At 44.5% G+C, this 24,326-nt stretch overlaps 1 protein-coding gene across 1 annotated transcript in view; it reads right to left on the minus strand.

Annotated features, from left to right (window-relative positions):
* The window catches only part of LOC121003060 (membrane-spanning 4-domains subfamily A member 12-like), a 65,610-nt gene that overhangs the window by 16,870 nt on the left and 24,414 nt on the right, over positions 1-24,326 (minus strand). The window contains exon 3 of the mRNA XM_040434616.1: positions 35-160. Coding sequence (XP_040290550.1) covers positions 35-160 — 126 coding nt within the window. The remainder of the gene's footprint in view (positions 1-34; positions 161-24,326) is intronic.

Raw genomic sequence — 24,326 nt, forward strand, 5'->3', positions numbered from 1 at the left:
GTTCAATGACTATCCAAAGTGAAGTAATACTTACAAACAGAGGAGCCCAGAATACAATGGCACTCAAGAGAGAAAAAGGACCAAAGGGACCAAGATGTGAATTATGAAATGACCCAATACCTACAGCAATCTGGACAAGGGATATAACAATGATAGCAATCTGTGGACAAAACATGATATGATTTATATGCAGTATCTTGTCTTTCAGCTTAATAATACATTCATTTCTAAAATCTCTTTCTAGCAGGCCTGTGTCTGGACAATAGAAGGGGTCTCTAGCTGAAAGACCATCCATTCTGCACAGGTGACTTACTAGAGCATATAGATAGGTGTTGTCCTAGATGGACCCATCCATTTAACTCAACACAGCATACATTGATCCAGGAATGCATACAGCAACATTTTCCAAACCCATACAGGTCAGACACACAACCTATTTATAGAATGAAGGGGTTGTTCATCCCTAGGAAACTTTTTTGCAGACCCCCGGCCTGGCCAGGCCCACAGTGGGAATCATACTAACCTGATGAAGGCCGTTGGTTCTGGCTCCATCATTCCACCGCGGGGCACCACAGATCTTGGGTATCCCTGTGTCAACATCCAGTCTGACGCTGGTCATGTGACTGTTGCAACACAATTACTGGCAACATCAGGGACATTTCACCCATGAATCAAGTGACCCAATGACATAATGCATGAGTGCACTGGCTTTAGTAGCTACAGAATCCTCATCGGAACAGATGTTGACATGGGGAGACCCGAGAAAGGGAAACAAAGAAGAACCCAGTGACAAGGATCAGGTAAGTATGATTCCCACTGTGGGTCTCACCCTGTTGTGGGGTCTGCAGAAAAGGTCCCCAGGGGTGAACAACCCCTTTAACCACCTAAAAGTTTTGCCCAAGCTCAGCTCTAGCTTTGGGGAAAACACTTAACTGTTCTGCTCAAGCGCAACTTGGGCAGATGGGAAAAGGGAGAGCTGCTTTAGCTGCTTATATTTCTGGATTGGCAACAGCTATAGACATGGACCTGATAGCATTAGCACAATGACATGGAATGATAGCATTAGCACAACATCACTGATAATAACATGAAATGAACATAATAAAATTATGTTATTCATACTACACAGTGAGCACTGTAAATACATTTTCCGCCAAAATAAAATAATACACGTTATTTAATACACTATATATACCCCAAAATAGTGAAATAAAAAAATAAAAGTTATGACTGCTGAATAGTATTGATCGAGCATGCTCGGCCGATCGAGCATGCTCGGCTCGAGCGCAATGCTCAATTCTCCTCCCCACACGCTTGTTGGCTGCTACGGCTCAGTGTTAGGGAGAGCTGTGCTGAAGAAGGGAAAGATAGTGTAGGGAGTAAATATTTTTTTTTTAAGTTGAAAAACTTGTCAGAGATCCAAAAGTCCTTTTAAGTACTATTGTTGTGTGTGGCAGCAGCAATATATATTTTAGCGCAACCTGCGCTAAATTGCTAAAACTTACAGACACAAAAGTCCTTTAAGGACTATTGTGTGTAGCAGCAATATCTATTTTTAGCGCATCCTGCTCTAAATAGCGTGCAATAGTTAGGCCGCTGCAGACAGCTACATTATCTGTGCTACATCTCCTGTGTAACGTGTGCGCATCCCAAAGATATTTGTGACATCCAGTTTACTTTTTCCGTAGATGGTGTCCGCTGCGGACAGTGACATTAGCTGTGCTACATCTCCTGTGTAACGTGTGCACATCCAAAAAATATCAGTGACATCCAGTGTACTTTTTCCGTAGACTGTGTCCGCTGCGGACAGTGACATTACCTGGGGTACATCTCCTGTGTAACGTTTCCACATTCGCTGTAATTTTTTATTAGCCGCTGGTGACATCAGCGACATTATCTGCGGTATTTCTCCTGTGTAACGTTTCCACATCCCAAATACCTGTGACATTCCCTGAAATTTTTTATTAGCCGCAGTGACAGCATTGACATTATCTGCTGTATATCTCCTGTGTGACGTTTCCACATCCCAAATACCTGTGATATTCCCTGTAATTTTTTATTAGCCGCTGACATCAGCAACACTATCTGCGGTATTTCTCCTGTGTAACGTTTCCACATCCCAAATACCTGTGACATTCCCTGTAATTTTTTATTAGCTGCTGGTGACAGCATTGACATTATCTGCGGTATATCTCCTGTGTGACTTTCCACATCCCAAATACCTTTTTCCATTTTTTTGCACATACACTTACAAATCCTACGCTACTGTACGTGTGACATATATAACATTTAATATGAAGAAGGCGAGGAGTAAGGGACAGGGAAGTGGCTGTGATGTTGATGGTGCACGCAGAGGCCGTGGCCCTGGGCGCGTTAAAACTGTGCCTGCTGCCAGAGCACAAGAAAAACGATCATCCACGATACCTAGCTTAATGTCCCAGTTTGCAAGGCGGTGCAGGGCAATGCTCTCGAAGTCAGACCAGTGCGACCAGGTGGTCGGTTGGATTGCAGCAGATAATGCTTCCAGTTGGTTAAGCACCACCCTGTCTTCCACCAAGACCAGTCTCAGTAGCCAAGAGTCTGGTCAACACAATCCTCACCCTGATCCTCCTTCCCCCCACCATGGAGAGTCTTGCCAAACAAGTGATCACACACTCGGATATTCCAAGGAGCTTTTTTCAGCGCCATTCCTTCACTTGGGACTCTCGACAAGCCCGCTTGAAAAGGTACATGAGATCTTGTGCCCTGATTCCCAAACTCTTGAGCATCCACAGTCACAAGAAGATGACGGTGGGGAATAGCAATTAGTGTTTTACAAGGTGGACAATGATGATGAGACACAGTTGCCAATAAGTCAACGGCAATTAGTGTCTGAAGAGGTTGATGATCAGGATGAGACACAGTTGTCAATAACTGAGGTTGTTGTAAGGTCAACAATTCAGGAGGATGAGCAGAGTGAGGAAGTGGAAGAGGAGGTGGTGGATGATGAAGTCACTGACCCAACCTGGGAAGGTGGCAAGCCGAGTGAGGACAGCAGGACAGAGGGGGAGGGATCCACAGCACTGCAACAGGCTGGAAGAGGCAAGGGGGTGGCAAAAGGGAGAAGGCGGGCCACAACAAACAGGCCCGCAACCATTCCCTAGAGCACCCCCTTGCGGAAATTTCCTGTCACGGCCTATGGTGTGCGCTGTGACACTGTTGCTACACTTGCGGTTGCCCGTGGAAACGTGTAGCTGTTAGAGCATGCGGTGGCAGTGTCTCGGCCTTCTGCTTGATTGCCGGGACAAGGTTGCCACGCATGCTGTTGCCGGTGGTAACATGTGCATTGGTATGCTTGTGTGTGCACTTCCCCTTTTTAAGTGGCTTTCTTCCTCTGTCTGGTGTTGGAAGGGTTAACTCCCTTCCTAGTGTTTTGTGAACACTGGGTTGTGTATGTGGGTGTGGCTGCTTGGGCTATTTAGCCTCTGCTGGATGCCTGAAGCTGTTGGGTACTCCAGCCATGGTGTATGCTGGAGCTATCGTCCTGGTATTTATATTCCATCTGTCCAGTGAGGGCCACCCTTGTGGTCATAGATGTTTTTATGGTGTCTCACGTTTATTGCAGCTATGGGTGTCCTGGGTTCATGTGTGGTTGTGGTGTGTGCTGTGTCCTTTTAATGCTGGTGTGGACACCAGCACTTGTGCACGGGTTCCAGTCAGTGTGTCTGTGGCAGGTAAGTGTGTTACTAGTCTCGCTTACCTGCCATCTCTATAGCTGTATGTGTACCCCTCTCCTTGCAGCCTGGCCTCAGATAGAGACTCCTGTTCCTCCATGACTGGATTTCCAGGGCGACTTAGGGTTTCTAGGAATCCTGAGTATGAGTCGTCCTACCATCGGGGTCTGCTCATACAGTGAGGAGTCAGGGAGAGGATTAGGGACGCGGTAGGAGGTGACCTGCTCCCTTATTACTCCTTTTGGCTAGGCTGATCCCCTTTACCCTTTGACACCGCACGGTGGGGGGTTTCCCCCACTCCCACTCGTGACATCTCTCTTGCCAAGGGGTAGGTGTTCCGCAGTATAACGCTTTTTTGAGGAAAGTGCGGACAACAAAAGAATTGTAATTTGCAACCTGTGCCATACAAAAATGAGCAGGGGCGTGAACACTAGCAACCTCACCACCACCAGTATGATCTGCCACATGGCATCAAAGCACCGTAATAGGTGGGCCGTACGCCTGGGTCCAGAATCTGTGTCTGCGGGTCACACCACTGGCTCCTCTTCCCCTGTGTTACGTGCTGGCAAATCCCCTGTTGAAGGCGCAGGCCCGGATGCCTCCCATCCTGCACCTGGACCATCGCAATCACCATCAGCGACCACATCCACTTCCGTGTCCCAGCGCAGCGTAAAAATGTCCTTACCCCAGGCATTTGAACGCAAATGTTCTGTTGCTGTTGGGGGAGGAGCCTTTGTGGGAGTGTGTGTATATATAGCAACATAGTATTAGCTTGCTAATTATAGCTTGCTGCTTTTCCAAGTGCTGATTTTATAAGTGCATTGGAGATATTCAGGAGACTAACTTAGTCTAACTCAGAGCTTTTCCACTGTAGCAGAACTTCAGTGGTGTTTCTGGTGGATACTCAGACACTGTGTTTAAAAACAGGTAAGGAATTTGTCAGACAGGGTATCCTTATTGTCTGATTGCAAATGAGCATAGGCGAGTAAGGTGTTAAATTGCTGTTAGGGGAGGAGCCTTTGTGGGAGTGTGTGTATATATAGCAACATAGTATTAGCTTGCTAATTATAGCTTGCTGCTTTTCCAAGTGCTGATTTTATAAGTGCATTGGAGATATTCAGGAGGTAATCTGGAGGTGGATACAATCTAAACAAGTAAGATTTGTTTGTTTAAAATCTTTCCCCTCTTTACAATGGCAGACCTGGTTCTGTGCAGGAATTGTTGTGCTTTTATTTCAGGTTCCACTCTTCAGAGGTTTGGATACTGTCTGATCTGTAGACAGCTCTCCATAATGCAGCAGGAAATTGACCTTTTGAAATATGAGATTTGTAAATTAACCGTTAAACAAACTCAGACTGAGAACATTGCAATGCGATGGAAGATGGGTTACTGCAGGTTCTGGTAGACTGAGAGTTGTGGATAGAAGACATGTCCCACAGTCTGTGGCTCTCCATAATTCATTTGCAGTGCTTTCAGAGTGCAAGAGCAACATGGAGGATGGCTCAAGCACAGTGGGTGAGAAACAATCATCTCCCATGCCTAAAGTATGCAAGACTGCAGCCAAAGACAAAAAGGAGAAGGTGAGGACTGAAAGCAAGCAGCTGTTGGTGGGCGATTCCATCATAAGAGGTGTGAAGTTTGAGGAGAATGGTGTTGTGAGATGTCTCCCTGGTGCTACCGCTAGCAGGGATAGATGACAGATCCTTAATATTGTTAGGCAACCAAAGCAGGAAAGGGAGGTGGATGTTATGTCCATCTTGGGACAAATGATCTGGCTTGCAATGAGGTTTCAAAGGTGAAAGAAGCTTTTCACACACTTGGAAAGGATATACGGGAGGTTGCATCAACTGTTTCATTCTCTGCAGTTTTGCCTGTGCATAACCTTCAGCATTAGATTTAGTATTCACAAATGGGAATTTGGTATCTGATATTACTGTAGGGGAAAGCTTTGGATCTAGTGATCACCAGTCAGTGTGGTTTACTATAAGTACAGTGACTGAGTCACACCACACAAAAAAACAAAAGTTTTAGATTTTAGAAAAACTGACTTTTCTAAAATTAGATTAGTAGTATACGAGTCCCTATCAGATTGGAACAGTTTCATTGGAGTCCAGGAGAAATGGGACTACTTAAAAGTGGCAATATTGAAGGCAACAGAAAATTGCATTAGGCTTGTCAGTAAAAGAAAAAAAAAAGGAAGATACCACTGTGGTACTCAGCAGAAGTGGCCAAAATCATTAAAAACAAAAAGATAGCATTTAGGAATTATAAAAAAAAAAAAAAAAAAAGGTTGACAGGCAAATTTATAAGATTAGGCAGAGAGAGGCCAAACAAGTTATAATAGCTTCTAAAGCACAGGCAGAAGAGAAATTAGCTCAGTCAGGGAAAAAAGGCGATAAGGCATTCTTCAGATACATAAATGAAAAAAGGAAACTAAAACAAGGGATTACCAAATTAAAAACAAAAGAAGGAAGGTATATAGAAGAAGATAAAGAACTAACTGACTGCCTCAATGAATACTTCTGTTCAGTTTTTACAAAGGAAAATGAAGGAAAAGGACCTCAGTTAGGAAAGAAGACTAATGAATCTTTTGATGCATGTGTCTTTACAGAGGAAGAGGTTCTAAGTCAGCTGTCTAAAATTAATACAAATAAGTCACAGGGGCCAGATGGGATACACCCAAAGCTATTAAAATAGCTCAGCGGTGAACTAGCAAAACCATTAACAGATTTATTTAACCAATCACTGGCAACAGCAGTCGTCCCAGAAGATTGGAAATTAGCAAATGTTGTACCCATTCACAAGAAAGGTAGTAGGGAGGAATCGGGCACCTATAGGCCAGTAAGCCTGACATCAATAGTGGGGAAATTAATGGAAACCATACTTAAGGAGAGGATTGTGGAACATCTAAAATCCCATGGATTGAAAGATGAAAAACAGCATGGGTTTACTTCAGGGAGATCATGTCAAACTAATCTTATAGATTTTTTTGATTGGGTGACTAAAATAATAGATGGCGGAGGTGCAGTAGACATTGTTTATCTAGATATTAGTAAGGCTTTTGATACTGTCCCACATAGAAGGCTTATCAATAAATTGCAGTCTTTGGGTTTGGACTCCCATATTGTTGAATGGATTAGGCAGTGGCTGAGGGACAGACAACAGAGGGTTGTAGTTAATGGAGTATATTCAGACCATGGTATTGCTACCAGTGGGGTACCTCAGGGATTTTTTCTGGGACCCATATTGTTTAATATCTTTATCAGCGAAATTGCAGAAGGCCTCGATGGTAAGGTGTGTCTTTTTGCTGATGACACAAAGATTTGTAACAGGGTTGATGTTCCTGGAGGGATACACCAGATGGAAAAGGATTTAGAAAAACTAGAGGAATGGTCAATAATCTGGCAACTAATGTGCCTTACAGGTCCCTAACACAAGAGGGAAGGAATGGTCATGGAGATTGAACCATACGTTATTGGACACCCAATCTGAGGTAAATACTATCACTAACAAACTGCAGGAGTACTTTGAGCTCAATGTAAACACTGCAACCACACCTGCTATTACGTGGGAAGCACATAAGGCGGTTATACGAGGTGAATTTATAGCTTTAGGGGCGCATCTAAAAAGAGAAAGGACAAAGCAACTGACTGAGCTACTGACCCGTATCTCCCAAGTAGAGAGAACCCATAAAAGATCTTTGGCAATTAGGGATCTTGAGACACTTATAAGGCTCAGACAGGAACTTAAGACACTGTTTAATGTTAAAGCGGCAAAAGCCTATTTAAGGGTGAAGCACAAACACTACATACATGGGAATAGAGGCAGCAAAGTCTTGTCCGCCATGATTAAAAAACGAACTGAGCAGACCTTTATTAAGCAAATGGTGACTCAAACAGGGAAGATCACAGTAGACCCCGGAGAAATTTCTAATGTGTTCACTAAATACTACCATGATCTGTACAACCTGCGGAAGGGGGAGACTAATGAGGAACAGCTAGTTAGGCAAGGGAAGACAAATACCTTTTTACAGGAATTAGGATTGCCGTCGCTGTCGGCAGAGGAAAGTGAGATTTTAATTGCTCTAATAACGCTTCAAGAGGTAGAGAAAGTCCTAAAATCAACACCTAAAGGGAAAAGCCCGGGACCTGACGGGTTGACGGTAGCATACTACAAAAAGTTCTTTCCAATATTAGGTCTTCATATTGTCTCTCTCCTTAACTCACTATTAAATGGAACCCCACTACCTAAGCAGGCACTAGAAGCCCATATTACAGTCTTGCCGAAGCCAGGGGAGGACCCTAACCTGCCTTCTAGCTACAGGCCAATTTCATTGCTTAACGCTGATGTTAAGTTATGGGCAAAGGTTCTGGCCTACAGAATCTCCCCCCTTCTCAGGAACTTGGTCTCACCGGAGCAGTCGGGCTTCGTGGGTGGAAGGGAGTGCAGGGATAGCACCTTTCGGGTTATAATGGCACAACAATATGCTTTGTCACATGGACATAGCATCACGTTGTTAAGCACTGACGCTGAAAAAGCATTTGACAGAGTGGACTGGCAGTTTATGGCGGCCTCCCTTCACAGGTTTGGTTTTCCTCCCCAATTTGTGACCGCTGTGCTATCCCTGTACTCCTCCCCCACGGCAAAAATCCACGTAAATGGTAATCTTTCCGCCCATTTTGATATAAGTAATGGGACAAGGCAGGGCTGCCCATTGTCATCGACTCTGTTCATCCTTTGTTTGGAAACCTTCCTAAAAGCGATAAGACAGGATAATGAGATACAGGGACTTAAGGTAGGCCACCAGATGCATAAAGTTGCCACCAGATGCATAAAGTTGCATTCCCTGCACTATTAAGGCAATTGGATAATTTTGGGAATATGTCTAACTTTAAAATAAACTTAGCTAAATGTGTCGCATTAGGGGTTAACACTCCGCAGTCGACTATAACTCATCTTAAATCACATTACCCCTTCCAGTGGAAAGTGGAGAGTATAGATTACCTTGGAGTTCAAATAACGAAGCACCCGGATCAACTCTTCTCCCAAAATTACCCCAAATTACTGGAGAGTATTAAGCTGCAACTAAAAGAACTTAAAATACCTTTTCTGACATGGTTAGGGAGAAAAAATGTTATTAAAACTTAAAATTTTTAGGTCAAATAGGAAGAACCTTTGCCTCGTTTGTGTGGAATCAGGCTAAGCCCAGGATTGCATATAAGCAATTAATACTTCCCAAACATAAGGGTGGGTAGAATTGCCGGATGGGAATAGTTATTATAGAGCAATTCAAATGAGGTTACATTCTGAGATCATAAATCTAAAAGTGGAAAAGATGGGCTGTCAAATAGCGAGGAAGCTGTTAGGACCCAGAGGAATAGCTAATTTGTGGGCCGTTGGACAAAATCACCATAAGGGTCATAATGTTCCTACAATGCTTAAAGGTGTGGTTGACTCTTGGCACAAACTGTCAAAAATTTGGCATCCCACTAGTTGCATCTCCCCTTGACGCCCCATCAAATTTCTACCTTACCTGATTAAGGCGGACTTCAGAGATGATATGGGAATGTGGGCTGTTTTAGGGGACGTAGCAATAGGAGATCTGTTAGTAAATCGTAAGATCCCAGATCTGTCATCTTTGAAGGACACCTTTAGGCGAGTACCCTGGACCTTGTCACAATACTCGCAATTTAACAACATATGTCGACAATATTTGAGCACTACCCCCAGTAGTTATACCCCTACTTGGTATGATGGGATATGGTCTCCAGCGGTCAGCAGGAGGGGGGCAATTTCCCGAATTTATAATAAAGTTCTGGAGATAGGTTCTGACCCTAGGCCTAGGTTCATTGACCAATGGGCTTCTGAGATGGACCTCACGATTAACGATGATACCTTAGAGAGAATACTAAAACACTCGCACGGCTACTCGCGCTGTATAAAAATACAAGAGAATGCCTTTAAAATAGTCACTAGATGGTATAAGACTCCTGATAAGTTACATACCATTTCGCCCCCGCTATTCTGCTGACTGTTGGAGATGTGGGGAAGCCAGAGGGACCATGTTCCACATTTGGTGGGCCTGTCCAAAAATCAAGAAGTTCTGGGACATGGTGTTGGAGAAGGTGCAAAGTATATGTAAGATTAATTTTTCTATCACCCCCTCAGTAGCGATACTAAATCTGCCAGACGGCAATTATAAATTGGCAGCACATTCTTTGGTGGTACAATTAATAGCAGCAGCTAAATTACTAATACCAAAATATTGGTTGTCTAAGGAAGTGCCGACATTAAAGGAATGGATGTACAAGGTTCAGGAGATATGCCAGCTAGAAGAAATGACAAGCTGGGAATCCTTATCTCATGATAGGTTTCTGGTAAATTGGAGTAATTGGAAAGAATGGTATAATTCCGCTTCTGTGTCTGATTCGTAAGGAGAATAAAATGCCCATAAATCTGAGTTTAATAGAAATGGGTAAGATTGTGGTCCAGTGGGGAAAAGGCTTATCAGAGGAGTTAGATGTGAAAACTATACCAGTACGGGTAGATAAAGTAGTTCACATAGGATATATCACAGTGTGCATTGTACTTTAGATGGTAGGCGAACTTCAAGTGCCTTTATACATGTGTAAATTATTATACAGGTGTTAATTTATGTACTTTATTCACTTTAAAGTCTTGATGTGATGATCAAATCCTTGCATGTATTACTGCAATCTTCATGAAACCAGATATGTTTTGTTATGGAGCAATTATTGTTTTGTGGTTTACACTTGTACTTGTCATATGATGGAATCTCAATAAATAAAGATTTGATAAAAAAAAACAATAATCTGGCAACTAAAATTTAATGTTGATGAGTGCAAGATAATGCACCTGGGGCATAAAAACCCAAGAGCAGAATATAAAATCAGTGATACAGTCCTAACCTCAGTATCTGAGGAAAGGAATTTAGGGGTCATTATTTCAGAAGACTTATAGGTAGGCAGACAATGTCACAGTGCAGCAGGAAATGCTAGCAGAATGCTTGGGTGTATAGGGAGAGGCATTACCAGTAGAAAGAGGAAGGTGCTCATGCCGCTCTACAGAGCACTAGTGAGACCTCATCTGGAGTATTGTGCGCAGTACTGGAGACCATATCTCCAGAAGGATATTGATACTTTGGAGAGAGTTCAGAGAAGAGCTACTAAACTGGTACATGGATTGCAGGATAAAACTTACCAGGAAAGATTAAAGGACCTTAACATGTATAGCTTGGAAGAAAGACGAGACAGAGGGAATATGATAGAAACGTTTAAATACATAAAGGGAATCAACAAGGTAAAAGAGGAGAGAATATTTAAAAGAAGAAAAACTGCTACAAGAGGACATAGTTTTAAATTGGAGGGGCAAAGGTTTAAAAGTAATATCAGGAAGTATTACTTTACTGAGAGAGTAGTGGATGCATGGAATAGCCTTCCTGCAGAAGTGGTAGCTGCAAATACAGTACAGTGAAGGAGTTTAAGCATGCATGGGATAGGCATAAGGCCATCCTTCATATAAGATAGGTCCAGGGGCTATTCATAGTATTTAGTATATTGGGCAGACTAGATGGGCCAAATGGTTCTTATCTGCCGACACATTCTATGTTTCTATAAGTGCAAATACCCAGCCACCCACCCACAGGCCATAGCACTAAATGCGCAACTTTCCAAATTACTGGCCCTGGAAATGTTGCCATTTAGGCTTGTGGACACTGAGGCCTTCCGCAGTCTGATGTCGGTGGCCGTCCCTCATTACGCGGTACCCAGCCGCCACTAATTTACCTTACACCAACATGTGTCCCGTAACATCATCCGTGCCCTGGATAGTTACTGGGAACGTCCACTTAACCACTGACAAATGGACAAGTGCTTTCGGCCAGGGGCACAACATTTCCCTGATGGCACACTGGGTGAATGTTGTGAAGCAGTGTAGCACTGCAGTGGGGAGGCGTCACCAGGCCATGCTTAAGCTGATCTTCTTAGTTGACAAACAGCACACCACCGCAGAGCTTTGGCAGGGGATAAGAGACCAGACTGAGCTGTGGATCTTGCTACTCAACCAAGAACCAGGCATGGTTGTGTCTGATAATGGCAGTAACTTGGTGGCGGCTTTGGAGCTCGGCAAGCTCACACACATACCATGCCTAGCCCACTTCTTCAGCTTAGTGGTTCAGCGGTTTCTCAAAACCTACACCAATTTGCCTGATCTACTGTAGTGTTGAGCGCGAATATTCGAATATCTAATTTTTTTCACGAATATCGGCACTTCGCTAATTCGCGAATATTTCGAATATAGTGATATAAATTCGATATTTCGAATATTCGTTTTTTTTGTTTTTTTTATTGTTATATTTTTTTCTTTCCCACTTCCCTAAAGTTGTTCTTACCTGTCCTTTGGATTCCTGGCTTCCTGGCTGCTCCAGTCAGTGCCCATTGCCGCTTCTGCCGACTTCCGTGCTCATGGAGCGTCCCCATCACCATGGTAACGTCTCCATATACTAGAATGTACTGTCGGATTTGAGAATTACGTTGAAATCGCAATTCGATTATTTCAAGTTATAATAATCGAATTTCGATTTTAACTTAGCACTGCTATATTCCATATATATGGAATATAGCAGTGCTAAGTTAAAATCGAAATTCGATTATTATAACTTGAATTAATCGAAATGCGATTTCAACTTGGACCTGGTTTACTATGGTTGGCTTGGTAGAATTAGCGAATATGACGAATATATTCGTTATATTCCACAAAACGAAGATAACTAAGTATTCTGCATCTTCGTTTTAGCTACCGATTCGTCAGCTTCGCTAATTCTAGCAATCATATAGGAAAGTTTACTATAGAGACAGCTAAGTTTAATTCGCTATGCGATTATATGACTGCTTTTAAAAAAAAAAAAATAGAATAATTATAATACCTGATAATTATTATAATTATTCTATTTATAAAAAAAAAGCAAAGTAATCTAATCGCATAGCGAATTAAACTTAGCTGTCTCTATAGTAAACTTTCCTATATGATTGCTAGAATTAGCGAAGTTGATGAATAGGTAGCTAAAACGAAGATGCAGAATACTTCGTTATCTTCGTTTTGTGGAATATGATGAATACATTTGTTATATTCGTTTTGTGGAATATGACGAATACATTCGTCATATTCGCTAATTCTAGCAATCAAATAGGAAGGTTGACTATAGAGACAGCTGTGTTTAATTCGCTATGCGATTATATTTCTTTGCTTTTTTAAATTTTTTTATAAATAGAATCATTATAATAATCAAGTATTTAACTATAATTTTTTTTTAAAAAAAAGCAAAGTAATATAATCGCATAGCGAATTAAACACAGCTGTCTCTATAGTCAACCTTCCTATTTGATTGCTAGAATTAGCGAAGTTGACGAATAGGCAGCTAAAACGAAGATGTAGAATAATTCGTTATCTTCGTTTTGAGGAATATGACGAATAAATTCGTCATATTTGTCATCTTCGCTAATTCTAGATATCAAACCAATAGGAAAGTAGCCTTAAGTTAAAATCGCAATCGCGATTATTTAAATCGCATAATAATCGCGATAACTAGAATAATGACGAATATTCGATTTGGACGAATATTAAACAAATATTCTATCGAATATTCGCGAATTTTGTCGAAATCGAATATGGCACCTGCCGCTCATCACTAATCTACTGGTGAAGGTGCGCCACAAGTGTGCCCATTTCCGCAACTCATCGACAGCTTCCGCTAGTCTGTCAACTCTGCAGCAGCATCTACAATTGCCAGTTGTTGTGCGACGTGAGCACGCGCTGGAACTCGACGTTCCACATGTTGGCCAGGCTTTGTGAGCAGCAGAGGGCAGTAGTGGAATACCAGCTGCAACATGGTCGTCGCCTTTCCAGTCAGCTTCTTCTATTCACAAGCGAGGAGTGGGCATGGATATCTGACCTCTGTGAGGTTTTAAGAAACTTTGAGAAATCAACACAGATGGTGAGTGGCGATGCTGTTATTATCAGTAGAGTTGAGCGAACCCGAACTGTAAAGGGTTTTCGGCACCCGGACCCGAACCCGAACATTTACGTAAAAGTTCGAGTTCGGTGTTTGGCGATTTTTATGGCGCTTTTTGAAAGGCTGCAAAGCAGCCAATCAGCAAGCGTCATACTACTTGCCCCAAAAGGCCATTACAGCCATGCCTACTATTGGCATGGCTGTGATTGGCCAACTGCAGCATGTGACCCAGTCTCTATTTAAGCTGGAGTCACGTAGCGCCGCCCGTCACTCTGCTCGGATTAGTGTAGGGAGAGGCTGCAGCTGCTGTGAGGGAGAGATCAGGGAGAAATCTTATCAAGAACTGTTTTTTGTACTCAGCGATCTACAGCAAATGTGTTTTGTGGGTGTGTTTTGTGGGTGCAAAACACACAAAACTACTACTAAAAATGAACTTTTTTTTCTTCAGTTAGTCAATATCAATACATAATCGGCAGCCATTTTATGCAACGATAGTGCACCAGCACAGGCTATCTGCATGTCTGCAAGTCCAGGAATACAGCTTTTTGCTTACTGGGGTTAAAAAAATACATCTGTTAAATATAGTGCACATCTGAGATTACACGTGCATAAGTGATTGTCACATTTAGGCCAGAAATACAGCTTTGGCATACTGGGGTGAAAAAAAGCCTCTAATATATTGCACATCTGGGATTACACATGCATAAGTGACTGTCACATTTAGGCCAGAAATACGGCTTTTTGGTTACTGGGGTGAAAAAATCCTCTGATACTTATGCACGTCTTATCCCAGATGTGCAGTATGAGTGTCACATTTAGGCCAGAAATACGGCTTTTTGATTACTGGGTTTTTATTGGCGGTTAATTATTTTTAACAGACTTAACCACTTTTTACTTTGCTTTGTAAACGCTAACTATGAGGCAAACATCTAATAAGGGACGCGGTCATGGTGGTTGTGTTGGTGAAGCCTCTGGTGCAGGGAGAGGAGGTGGCCGTTCTGCCATAGCAGAACAGGTCCCAGTAACCGCCAGAATCTACAGCGATATCTGGTCGGGCCTAATGCCGTTCTAAGGATGGTAAGGCCTGAGCAAGTACAGGCGCTAGTCAATTGGGTGGCCGACAGTGGATCCAGTACGTTCACATTATCTCCCACCCAGTCTTTTGTATAAAGCACACAGGTGGCGCTTGAAACCCATGGCTATCAGTCTGTCACATCACCCCCGTGCATATCGGGGAACCTGTCTGAGCCTTAATTCATGCAGCAGTCTCTTATGCTGTTTGAAGACTCTGCTGGCAAGGTTTCCCAAGGGCATCTACCTAGCCCTTCCCCAGGGGTGGAAGACATAGAATGCACTGATGCACAACCACTTATGTTTCCTGATGAGGACATGGGAATACCACCTCAGCACGTCTCTGATGATGACGAAACACATGTGCCAACTGCTGCGTCTTTCTGCAGTGTGCAGACCAAAAAGTAGGTCAGGGAGGAAGACTGGGTGGAAGACGATGCAGGGGATGATGAGGTCCTAGACCCCACATGGAATGAAGGTCGTGCCACTGACTTTCAGAGTTCGGAGGAAGAGGCAGTGGTGAGACCGAGCCAACAGCGTAGCAAAAGCGGGAGCAGGGTGCAAAAGCAGAGCAGCCATCGCCAAAACAGTTCGCCTGCTACTGGCCACCGACAACAGGGACCGAGCACACCAAAGGCAGCTTCAAGGAGTTCCCTGGCATGGCACTTCTTCACACAATGTGCTGACGACAAGACCCGAGTGGTTTGCACGCTGTGCCATCAGAGCCTTAAGCGAGGCATTAACGTTCTGAACCTTAGCACAACCTGCATGACCAGGCATCTACTGTACATGCGAGACACGGGCTGCAGTGGAGTAAGCACCTTCAAAACAAAGAAAAGGCTCAGGCCCCTCCTACTTTCTCTTCTGCTGCTGCCTCGACCTTTTCCTCCACCTCTGGAGGAATGTTGGCACCTGCCCCCCAGCAAACAAAGGATATGCCACCAACAACACCACCTCCGTCATCAAGCATCTCCACCATGTCACACGGAAGCGTTCAGCTCTCCATCTCACAAACCTTTGAGAGAAAGCGTAAATTCCCACCTAGCCACCCTCGATCCCTGGCCCTGAATGCCAGCATTTCTAAACTGCTGGCCTTTGAAATGCTGTCATTCAGGCTGGTGGAGACGGACAGCTTCAAACAGCTCATGTCGCTTGCTGTCCCACAGTACGTCGTTCCCAGCCGCCACTACTTCTCCAGGAGAGCCGTGCCCTCCCTGCACAACCAAGTATCGGATAAAATCAAGTGTGCACTGGGCAACGCCATCTGTGGCAAGGTCCACCTAACCACAGATACGTGGACCAGTAAGCACGGCCAGGGACGCCATATCTCCCTAACTGCACACTGGGTAAATGTAGTGGCAGCTGGGCCCCAGGTGCAGAGCTGTTTGGCGCACGTCCTTCCGCCGCCAAGGATTGCAGGGCATTATTCTTTGCCTCCTGTTGCCTCCTCTTCCTACTCGGCTTCCACCTCTTCTTCTACCACCTCCTCATCCGGTCAGCGACAGACCTTTACCACCAACTTCAGCACAGCCAGGGGTAAACGTCAGCAGGCCGTTCTGAAACTGATGTGTTTGGGGGACAGGCCCCACACCGCACAGTCGCACTGTGGAACAGCACCACTTCACCACTAATGACTGGGCCTCCATGCGAGACCTGTGTGCCCTGTTGCGCTGTTTCGAGTACTCCACCAACATGGCCAGTGGCGATGACGCCGTTATCAGCGTTACAATACCACTTCTATGTCTCCTTGAGAAAACACTTAAGGCGATGATGGAAGAGGATGTGGCCCAGGACGAGGAGGAGGAAGAGGGGTCATCTCTAACACTTTCAGGCCAGTCTTTTAGAAGTGGCTCAGAAAGAGGATTTTTGCAACAGCAGAGGCCAGGTACAAATTTGGCCAGCCAGGGCCCACTACTGGAGGAGGAGGAGGAGGATCAGGAGGAGGATGGGGATGAAGCATGTTCACAGCGGTGTGGCATCCAACGCAGCTCGGGCCCACCACTGGTGCGTGGCTGGGGGGATACGGAGGACGCAGACGATACGCCTCCCACAGAAGACAGCTTGTCCTTACCTCTGGGCAGCCTGGCACACATGAGCGACTACATGCTGCAAAGCCTGTGCAACGACTGGGTGGCCACTCTGCTGGATCCCCGTTACAAAGACAATGTGCAGTCCTTAATTCCCTCACTGGAGCGTGATCGGAAGATGCTGGTAGATGCGCTCCTGAGAGCATTTCCGACTGACGCCGGGGGACAAGTGGAAGCACAAGGCGAAGGCAGGGGAGGAGGAAGAGGTCGCCAACGCAGCTGTGTTAGCGCCAGCACCTCAGAAGGCAGGGTTAGCATGGCCGACATGTGGAAAAGCTTTGTCACCTCGCCGCAACAACCGGCCCCAACTGCTGATATGGAGCGTGTTAGCAGGAGGCAGCATTTGAACAACATGGTGGAACAGTACCTGTGCACACGACTACACGTACTGACTGATGGTTCTGCCCCATTCAACTTCTGGGTCTCCAAATTGGCCACATGGCCAGAGCTTTCCCTGTATGCCTTGGAGGTGCTGGCCTGCCCTGCAGCCAGTGTACTCTCTGAACGTGTATTTAGCACGGCAGGAGGCGTCATTACAGACAGACGCAGCCGCCTGTCCACAGCCAACGTGGACAAGCTCACGTTCATTAAAATTAACCAGGCTTGGATCCCTCAGGACTTGTCTGTACCTTGTGCAGAATAGAGAGTTCTAACAGCCTCAATCATCCATCCTTGTGCTGAAGTGCACTTATTCCTTTTTTTTTTTTTATATGTCCCAATATTTTGGGGGATACCCCTATGTAAAAATGCTTAATTACACACATCTGTGTTGGCTACCTATTCCTCCTTCGCCGCCGCTTCCACCTAGATCGCCACGTGAGCCTACACGGCCACATCCACCCATTCACTGCCTCCTCAACCTCTTCCTCCTACATCATTCCTAATTTTTATTTTTTTAAGGTCTTTTATGTTTTTTAAATTCATTTTCCTATCCACATTTGTTTGCAGAGCATTTGCCATGCTCTTAAGCACATTTTTCTGCCTTTTGCAGCCCTCTAGCTCTTTCCATGACATTTTTACAGCCATTTTAGTGCTCAACAGTTCGGGTCCCCATTGACTTCAATGGGGTTCGGGTTCGGGGTCAAGTTCGGGTCAAGTTCAAGCCGAACCTGCCGAACCCGAACATCCAGGTGTCCGCTCAACTCTAATTATCAGCATCACCATCTCACTTCTGTGTCTACTCAAACACTCGCTGCTCACAATTAAGGCCGATGCTTTGCATGTGGAAGAGGTGGAAATGATGGAAGACATTACACAGGGTGATAGCCAGACCACCCTCAGTTCGTCTTCTCAGCGCAAATTGGATGATGATGAGGAGGAGGGGCAGGATACAGTTGCCTCCCCTACAGAGGGTAGCACCCATGGAAGTTTAATTCCATCTGTTCAGCGTGGATGGGAAAAAGAGGAGGAAGAGTATGAGGAGATTGAGAGTCATCCTTCTGATGACAACAGCAAAGTCTTGCCTGTTGGGACTCTGGCACACATGGCTGATTTATGTTAGGCTGCCTTTCCCGTGACCCACGCGTTTTACGCATTTTTGACAACACTGATTACTGGTTGTTCACCCTTCTCGACCCCTGCTACAAAGAGAACTTCTCATCTCTCATTCCTGTTGTGGAGAGGATGAGCAAAATGGTGCAATATCAGAAGGTTCTTGTGGAAAATTTGCTCCAAAAATTTCCAGCTGACAATTCTGGTGGCAGAGTACGTAGTTCCTTGGGCAACCGAGGAGGGGAGACAAGGGGGACACACAGCGGTTCCAACAGATGCAGGGCAACACTCTCCAAAGTCTGGGACAGTTTTATGACACCCAGCCAGCACCCTCACCCTGATGCGCGGCCTAGTATCACAAGGAGGGAAAAATTTTGGAAGATGGTGAAGGAGTACGTAGCACACCGTGTCACTGTCCTCAATGATCTGTCTGTGGCTTACAACTATTGGGTGTCCAACCTGGACACGTGGCACGAACTGGCGCTCTACACCTTGGAGGTGCTGGCCTGCCCTGCCACCAGCGTTTTATCAGAGCGGGTATTTAGTGCTTCTGGGGGCATAATAACTGATAAGCGCATCCGCCTGTCAACTGAAAATGCTGACAGGTTTACTCTTATAAAAATTTAAAAAGGCCTGGATTGCCCCTGACTTCTCTACTCCACCAGAGGAAATCGGCTGAACGTAAAATCACTTTTAAATGTGTTTTTCATAATGTACTGAATACACTTTATTCCCATGCACCTCTTCCACCACAAAAAAGGGTACATGGTTCAATCTTCCTTTTCTCGTCCTTCTCCTCTTCCATCATATCAACATGCTTATTAGTCTGCCCTCGCTCCTAATGTTGTAGAGGGTCAGCTCACCTGCAGGCCCTTGCATATAATGTTTTAGAGGGTCAGCTCACCAGCAGGCCCTCACCTACAATCTTTTAGAGGGTCAGCTCACTTTCAGGCCCTCACCTACAATCTTTTGGAGGGTCATCTCACCTGCAGGTCCTTGCATGTAATGTTTTATAGGGTCAGCTCACCTGCAGGCCCTCAACCATAATGTTTTACAGGGTCAGCTCCCCAGCAGGCCCTCACCTACAATCTTTTAGAAGGTCAGCTCACCAGCAGGCCCTCGCATGTAATGTTTTAGAGGGTCAGCTCACCAGCAGGCCCTCACCTACAATCTTTTAGAGGGTCAGCTCACCAGCAGGCCCTCACCTACAATCTTTTAGAGGGTCAGCTCACCTGCAAGCCCTCACATATGTTTTTGCGGGTCAGCTCACCAGCAGGCCCTCTGTTGGAGACTGAACAATGTTTCATGCTGTTACACATTGCTTGGTTTATTTCCCTGTATGCCTATGTATTTGAAGTATTAAGCTTGACCACCAGATGTCACTATACACAAATACTCTATCATAGCGTTCTATGTGTTGACTATCTGTTATAGCATTTTTCCTGTTCTCTATGGTTGTTGTTCTTCTATATCTCCTGTGCTAACGTGAGCATCCATGCTCTCTGCTGTAAGTCTCTTCAATACAAATGAATCCTGGTAAACTACAGCCATCCATATATGTCTGATTATTCTCCACATCATCTGCACCAGCCAACAAAGGTTATGGGCACAGACAATTCGAATCATCAGACAGTCGGTACAGAGGCCTAGTCTTCATCTGCACACCATCTTTGATCAAGCTGCAGAGGAAATCTGCTCTGAGGTATCCAGGTGCTCGGAATACGAGCAAGGTACATTAATCATGGCTAGCAGCGGGGATCTTAAACTGGGGATCACTAAGCTAAATAGTGACAACTACCAGATGTGGAAGTTCAAGATGGAGATGTTGCTGAGCAAAGATGACACATGGGATGTCCTCACCACAGACAGGCCGGATGTAGACAACCAGGATTGGGATAAGAAAAACAGACAGGCAAGAGCCACAATAGCCCTACTGGTAGAAGATGAATAGCTTATCCACATAAAAGGGGAAGATACTGCCAAAGGTATGTGGAATGCACTCCGTAGATTACATGAGAGCTCTAGCTTAAACAACAAGTTATATTTACTAAGGAAGCTGTATCAGTCAAAACTGACTCCAGAAGGGGATATGCAAGAACATATAAGAAGCGTGCTGGAGATTGTTGCACAACTCAGGGACCTCGGAGAGGAGATCAAAGATAACCATGTGACAGCAATACTTTTATGCAGCCTGCCAGAGTCATACAACCCTCTGATTAATGCATTAGAGACAAGATCTGAAGCAGAACTCACATTACAGTTGGTGAAATCTCGACTTTCAGATGAATACAAGCGCAGAAAGGAGCAAACTTCTCACAGGCAAGAGAGCGATACAGGAGCAGCACTTAAAGCGACAGACACTAAGATGCCAAACTGGAAGGCCAAACTATGTTTCTAGTGTAACAGGGCTGGGCATTTCAAGCGCGACTGTCCATTGTGGAGAAAAGAGCAGAGGGAGAAAGATCCCAATCAGGCACTCATAACTATGATGAAAGGCAATGACCAAGCAGCGTGGCACGGAACTTTTAAAGTGACAGATGCTGTCACCAACCATAAATGGTATATAGATTCCGGAGCAACAAGTCACATGACTAACGATAGAGAATTTTTCATAGAGCTCAATCCAGACAAGAAAGAAACCATATATCTTGCAGACAGGAGTTGCACAACTGCTGAAGGAACAGGATATGGAATAGTCACTTGTAAAAATGAGGATGGACAAGTGTTAAAAATACCAATGCCGGATGTATTGTATGTTCCCGGACTAAATGGCGGCCTTATATCAGTCAGACGACTGGCAAGCAAAGGACTAACCACAACGTTTAAAGGTGACCAATGCACTATCCAAGATGGGGAGATAGGAAGAGTGATAGCAACAGCTAAAGCGGGTAAGCACCTTTATGAACTTGATGTTGTTGAGCAAGAAACAAAAGCTCTGCACACATAAACACAAGAACTGTATTCATTTATGGCACAGACGTCTGGGCCACAGGCACCCTGACAGCATACGGGAGCTGGCTAGATGGGATTTAACGAAAGGCTTCAAGTTAACAGGCTGCCCAAACACGCTAAGGTGTGAATGCTGCATCAAGGCCAAAGCCACCAGAGTAACTCCACCAAAGACAAGTGAAAGCAGAGCAACAAGACCGATCGACCTAATACACACAGATGTATGCGGGCCTATGAGCACAACCACCCCAGGAGGAAATAAATACATATTAACTTTTATAGACGACTACTCAAGGTTCACAGTGACATACCTAATGAAGAATAAGTCAGAAGTATTCGACAAGCTGAAGGACTATGTTATCAAAGTAAGCAATAAATTTCACAGAAAACCATTAGTACGCAGAAGTGACAATGGTGACGAGTACACCGGGTTTCAAGTAGAGAATACACTCAGGGAACTAGGAATAGAACATCAAAAGACTGTCCCATATACTCCAGAGCAGAACAGGGTAGCAGAGAGGAAAAACAGATCCCTGACTGAAATGATCAGATGCATGTTGACTGATTCTGGACTCCCTGAAAAATATTGGGGAGAAGCAGCACAAACGGCCACCTACTTACAAAACAGATTACACTCCAAGGCAACAACCAAAACTCCATACGAGCTATGGCACAGTCGAAAACCAAGCATAGGACACCTCAAGATATTTGAAAGCAAAGTTTTCGCTTACATTCCGGGAGAAAAGCGCAGCAAGCTCCAAAATCGAGCAATTGAAGGTGTCTTTGTTGGGTATGCTGACAACACCAAAGGATACAGAATCCTAGACCCAAAGACCGATAAAGTGACAGCAGCAGCGTAACATTTATCGAAGACCCGAGAAATGAAGTAACGGAGGCAGCCATGCCAAAAGCAGAAGAACCAAATAACGCTGAGCATTTTTTTTTCCCTATGGAACAAACCCCCGAGAGTGATACTGTGTCACAGAAGAGACTGGAACAAACTGAACCAGCTAATGACGCTGAACCAAGACGCTCAATGAGGGAAAACAAAGGTAAACCCCCCAACAGACTCTTGTACAAAGTAGAAACATCCTGCGTAAGAGAACCCACTTGTTGGAAAGACATATCACAACTCCCGGAGAGGGAAGCCAAGAGATGGATAAAGGCAGCTGAGGAAGAAATCATCTCACTACAGGACACGCAGGCTTGGGTGCTAACGCAACTGGCAGCCAAAAAGAGGGCAATTGGCTGTAAATGGACTTTCAAGGTGAAGTACAACACTAATGGTACAGTTGAGAGATATAAAGCGAGACTCGTAGCCAAAGGATACTCCCAAAAATATGGAGAAGACTCTGATGAGACATTTGCCCTAGTCGTCAAACATACCACAATCAGAGATCTTCTCACAACTTGCAACTACAAAACAAATGCTAGTAAAGCACTTTGATGTAAAAACCGCTTTCCTACACAGTGACTTAACAGAAGACATCTACATGGAGCAACCAGAGGTCTTTGTAGACCCACAACACCCTCAACCATAATGTTTTACAGGTTCAGCTCCCCAGCAGGCCCTCAACTGCAATCTTTTAGAAGGTCAGCTCACCAGCAGGCCCTCGCATATAATGTTTTTTTGGGTCAGATCACCAGCAGGCCCTCAACCATAATGTTTTACAGGGTCAGCTCACCAGTAGGCCCTCACCCATAATGTTTTATAGGGTCAGCTCACCAGCAGGCCCTCACCTACAATCATTTAGAGGGTCAGCTCACCTGCAGGACCTCGTATATAATGTTTTTGAGGATCAGTTCACCAGCAGGCCCTCAACCATAATGTTTTACAGGGTCATCTCACCAGCAGGCTCTCTCCCATAATTTTTTCAATGGTTAGCTTAGCAGCAGGCACTCGCCCACAATTTTTTCAATGGTCAGCTGATCAGCAGGCACTCGCCCATAATTTTTTTGATGCTCAGATCAGCAGCAGGCCCTCAACCATAATGTTTTAGAGAGTCACCAGCAGGCCCTTGCTTCTAATGTTTTTGAGGGTCACCAGCAGGCCATCAATCATAATTTTTCAAGGGTGTATTATTCCCTCCTTTATGTGTAATAAAGGGTGTATTGGAGTGCCGCTTCCTTGTAACAAGATTTACTTCAGACAAATAAAAATTTTACTATTAAAAAGTGACATTTTTTGGATATTTTTTTCCAATTTGTAAGGGTTCTGTGCCTGTATTGCGGACCGCAAATGGTGGGTCTGCAATATACGAGCACCAGCCATGTGCACTCCATGCTGCCAATGTAGTCCCATTCACTTGAATGGGTCCACAATCCACAATATACGGCAAAAGATAGGACATGTCCTATCTTTTGCCGTATCTTGCATATCACAGACCTATTCAAGTCAATGGTTCCACACCGCAGCACAGAGTTCACACGGCCAGTGCCAGTGCATTGTGGACCACTATTTGCAGTCCGCAGCACGAGCACGGAGCCCTTACTTACATTCATGTGCATGAGCCCTTAGGAGGTTAAGGCAGTTCTGGTGATCAGTAGTGTTGGGCGCGAATATCGCATATTCGCGATTTCGCGAATATTTCGAATATCGTTCTATATATTCGCGAAATCGAATATTCTTTTTTTTTTTATTATATTTTTTTCTTTCCCACTTCCCTAAAGTTGTTCTTACCTGTCCTTTGGATTCCTGGCTTCCTGGCTGCTCCAGTCAGTGGCGTTTTCAACTTACTGCTATATTCCATATTAGCTAAATTACAATCTAATCTATATGTGTATTTTACGAAATTTCGCAATAGTTGCAATTGCGATGCGAGTAATATAACACGAAATATTTGCATGAAGATTTCAACTTAGCACTGCTATACTCCATATTCTAGCCTAATATGGAATATAGCTGTGCTAAGTTAGCACTGCTATATTCCATATTAGGCTAGAATATGGAGTATAGCAGTGCTAAGTTGAAATCTTCATGCGAAT

This window comes from Bufo bufo, chromosome 6, assembly GCF_905171765.1.
Source record: "Bufo bufo chromosome 6, aBufBuf1.1, whole genome shotgun sequence".
NCBI classification, from domain to species: Eukaryota; Metazoa; Chordata; class Amphibia; order Anura; family Bufonidae; genus Bufo; species Bufo bufo.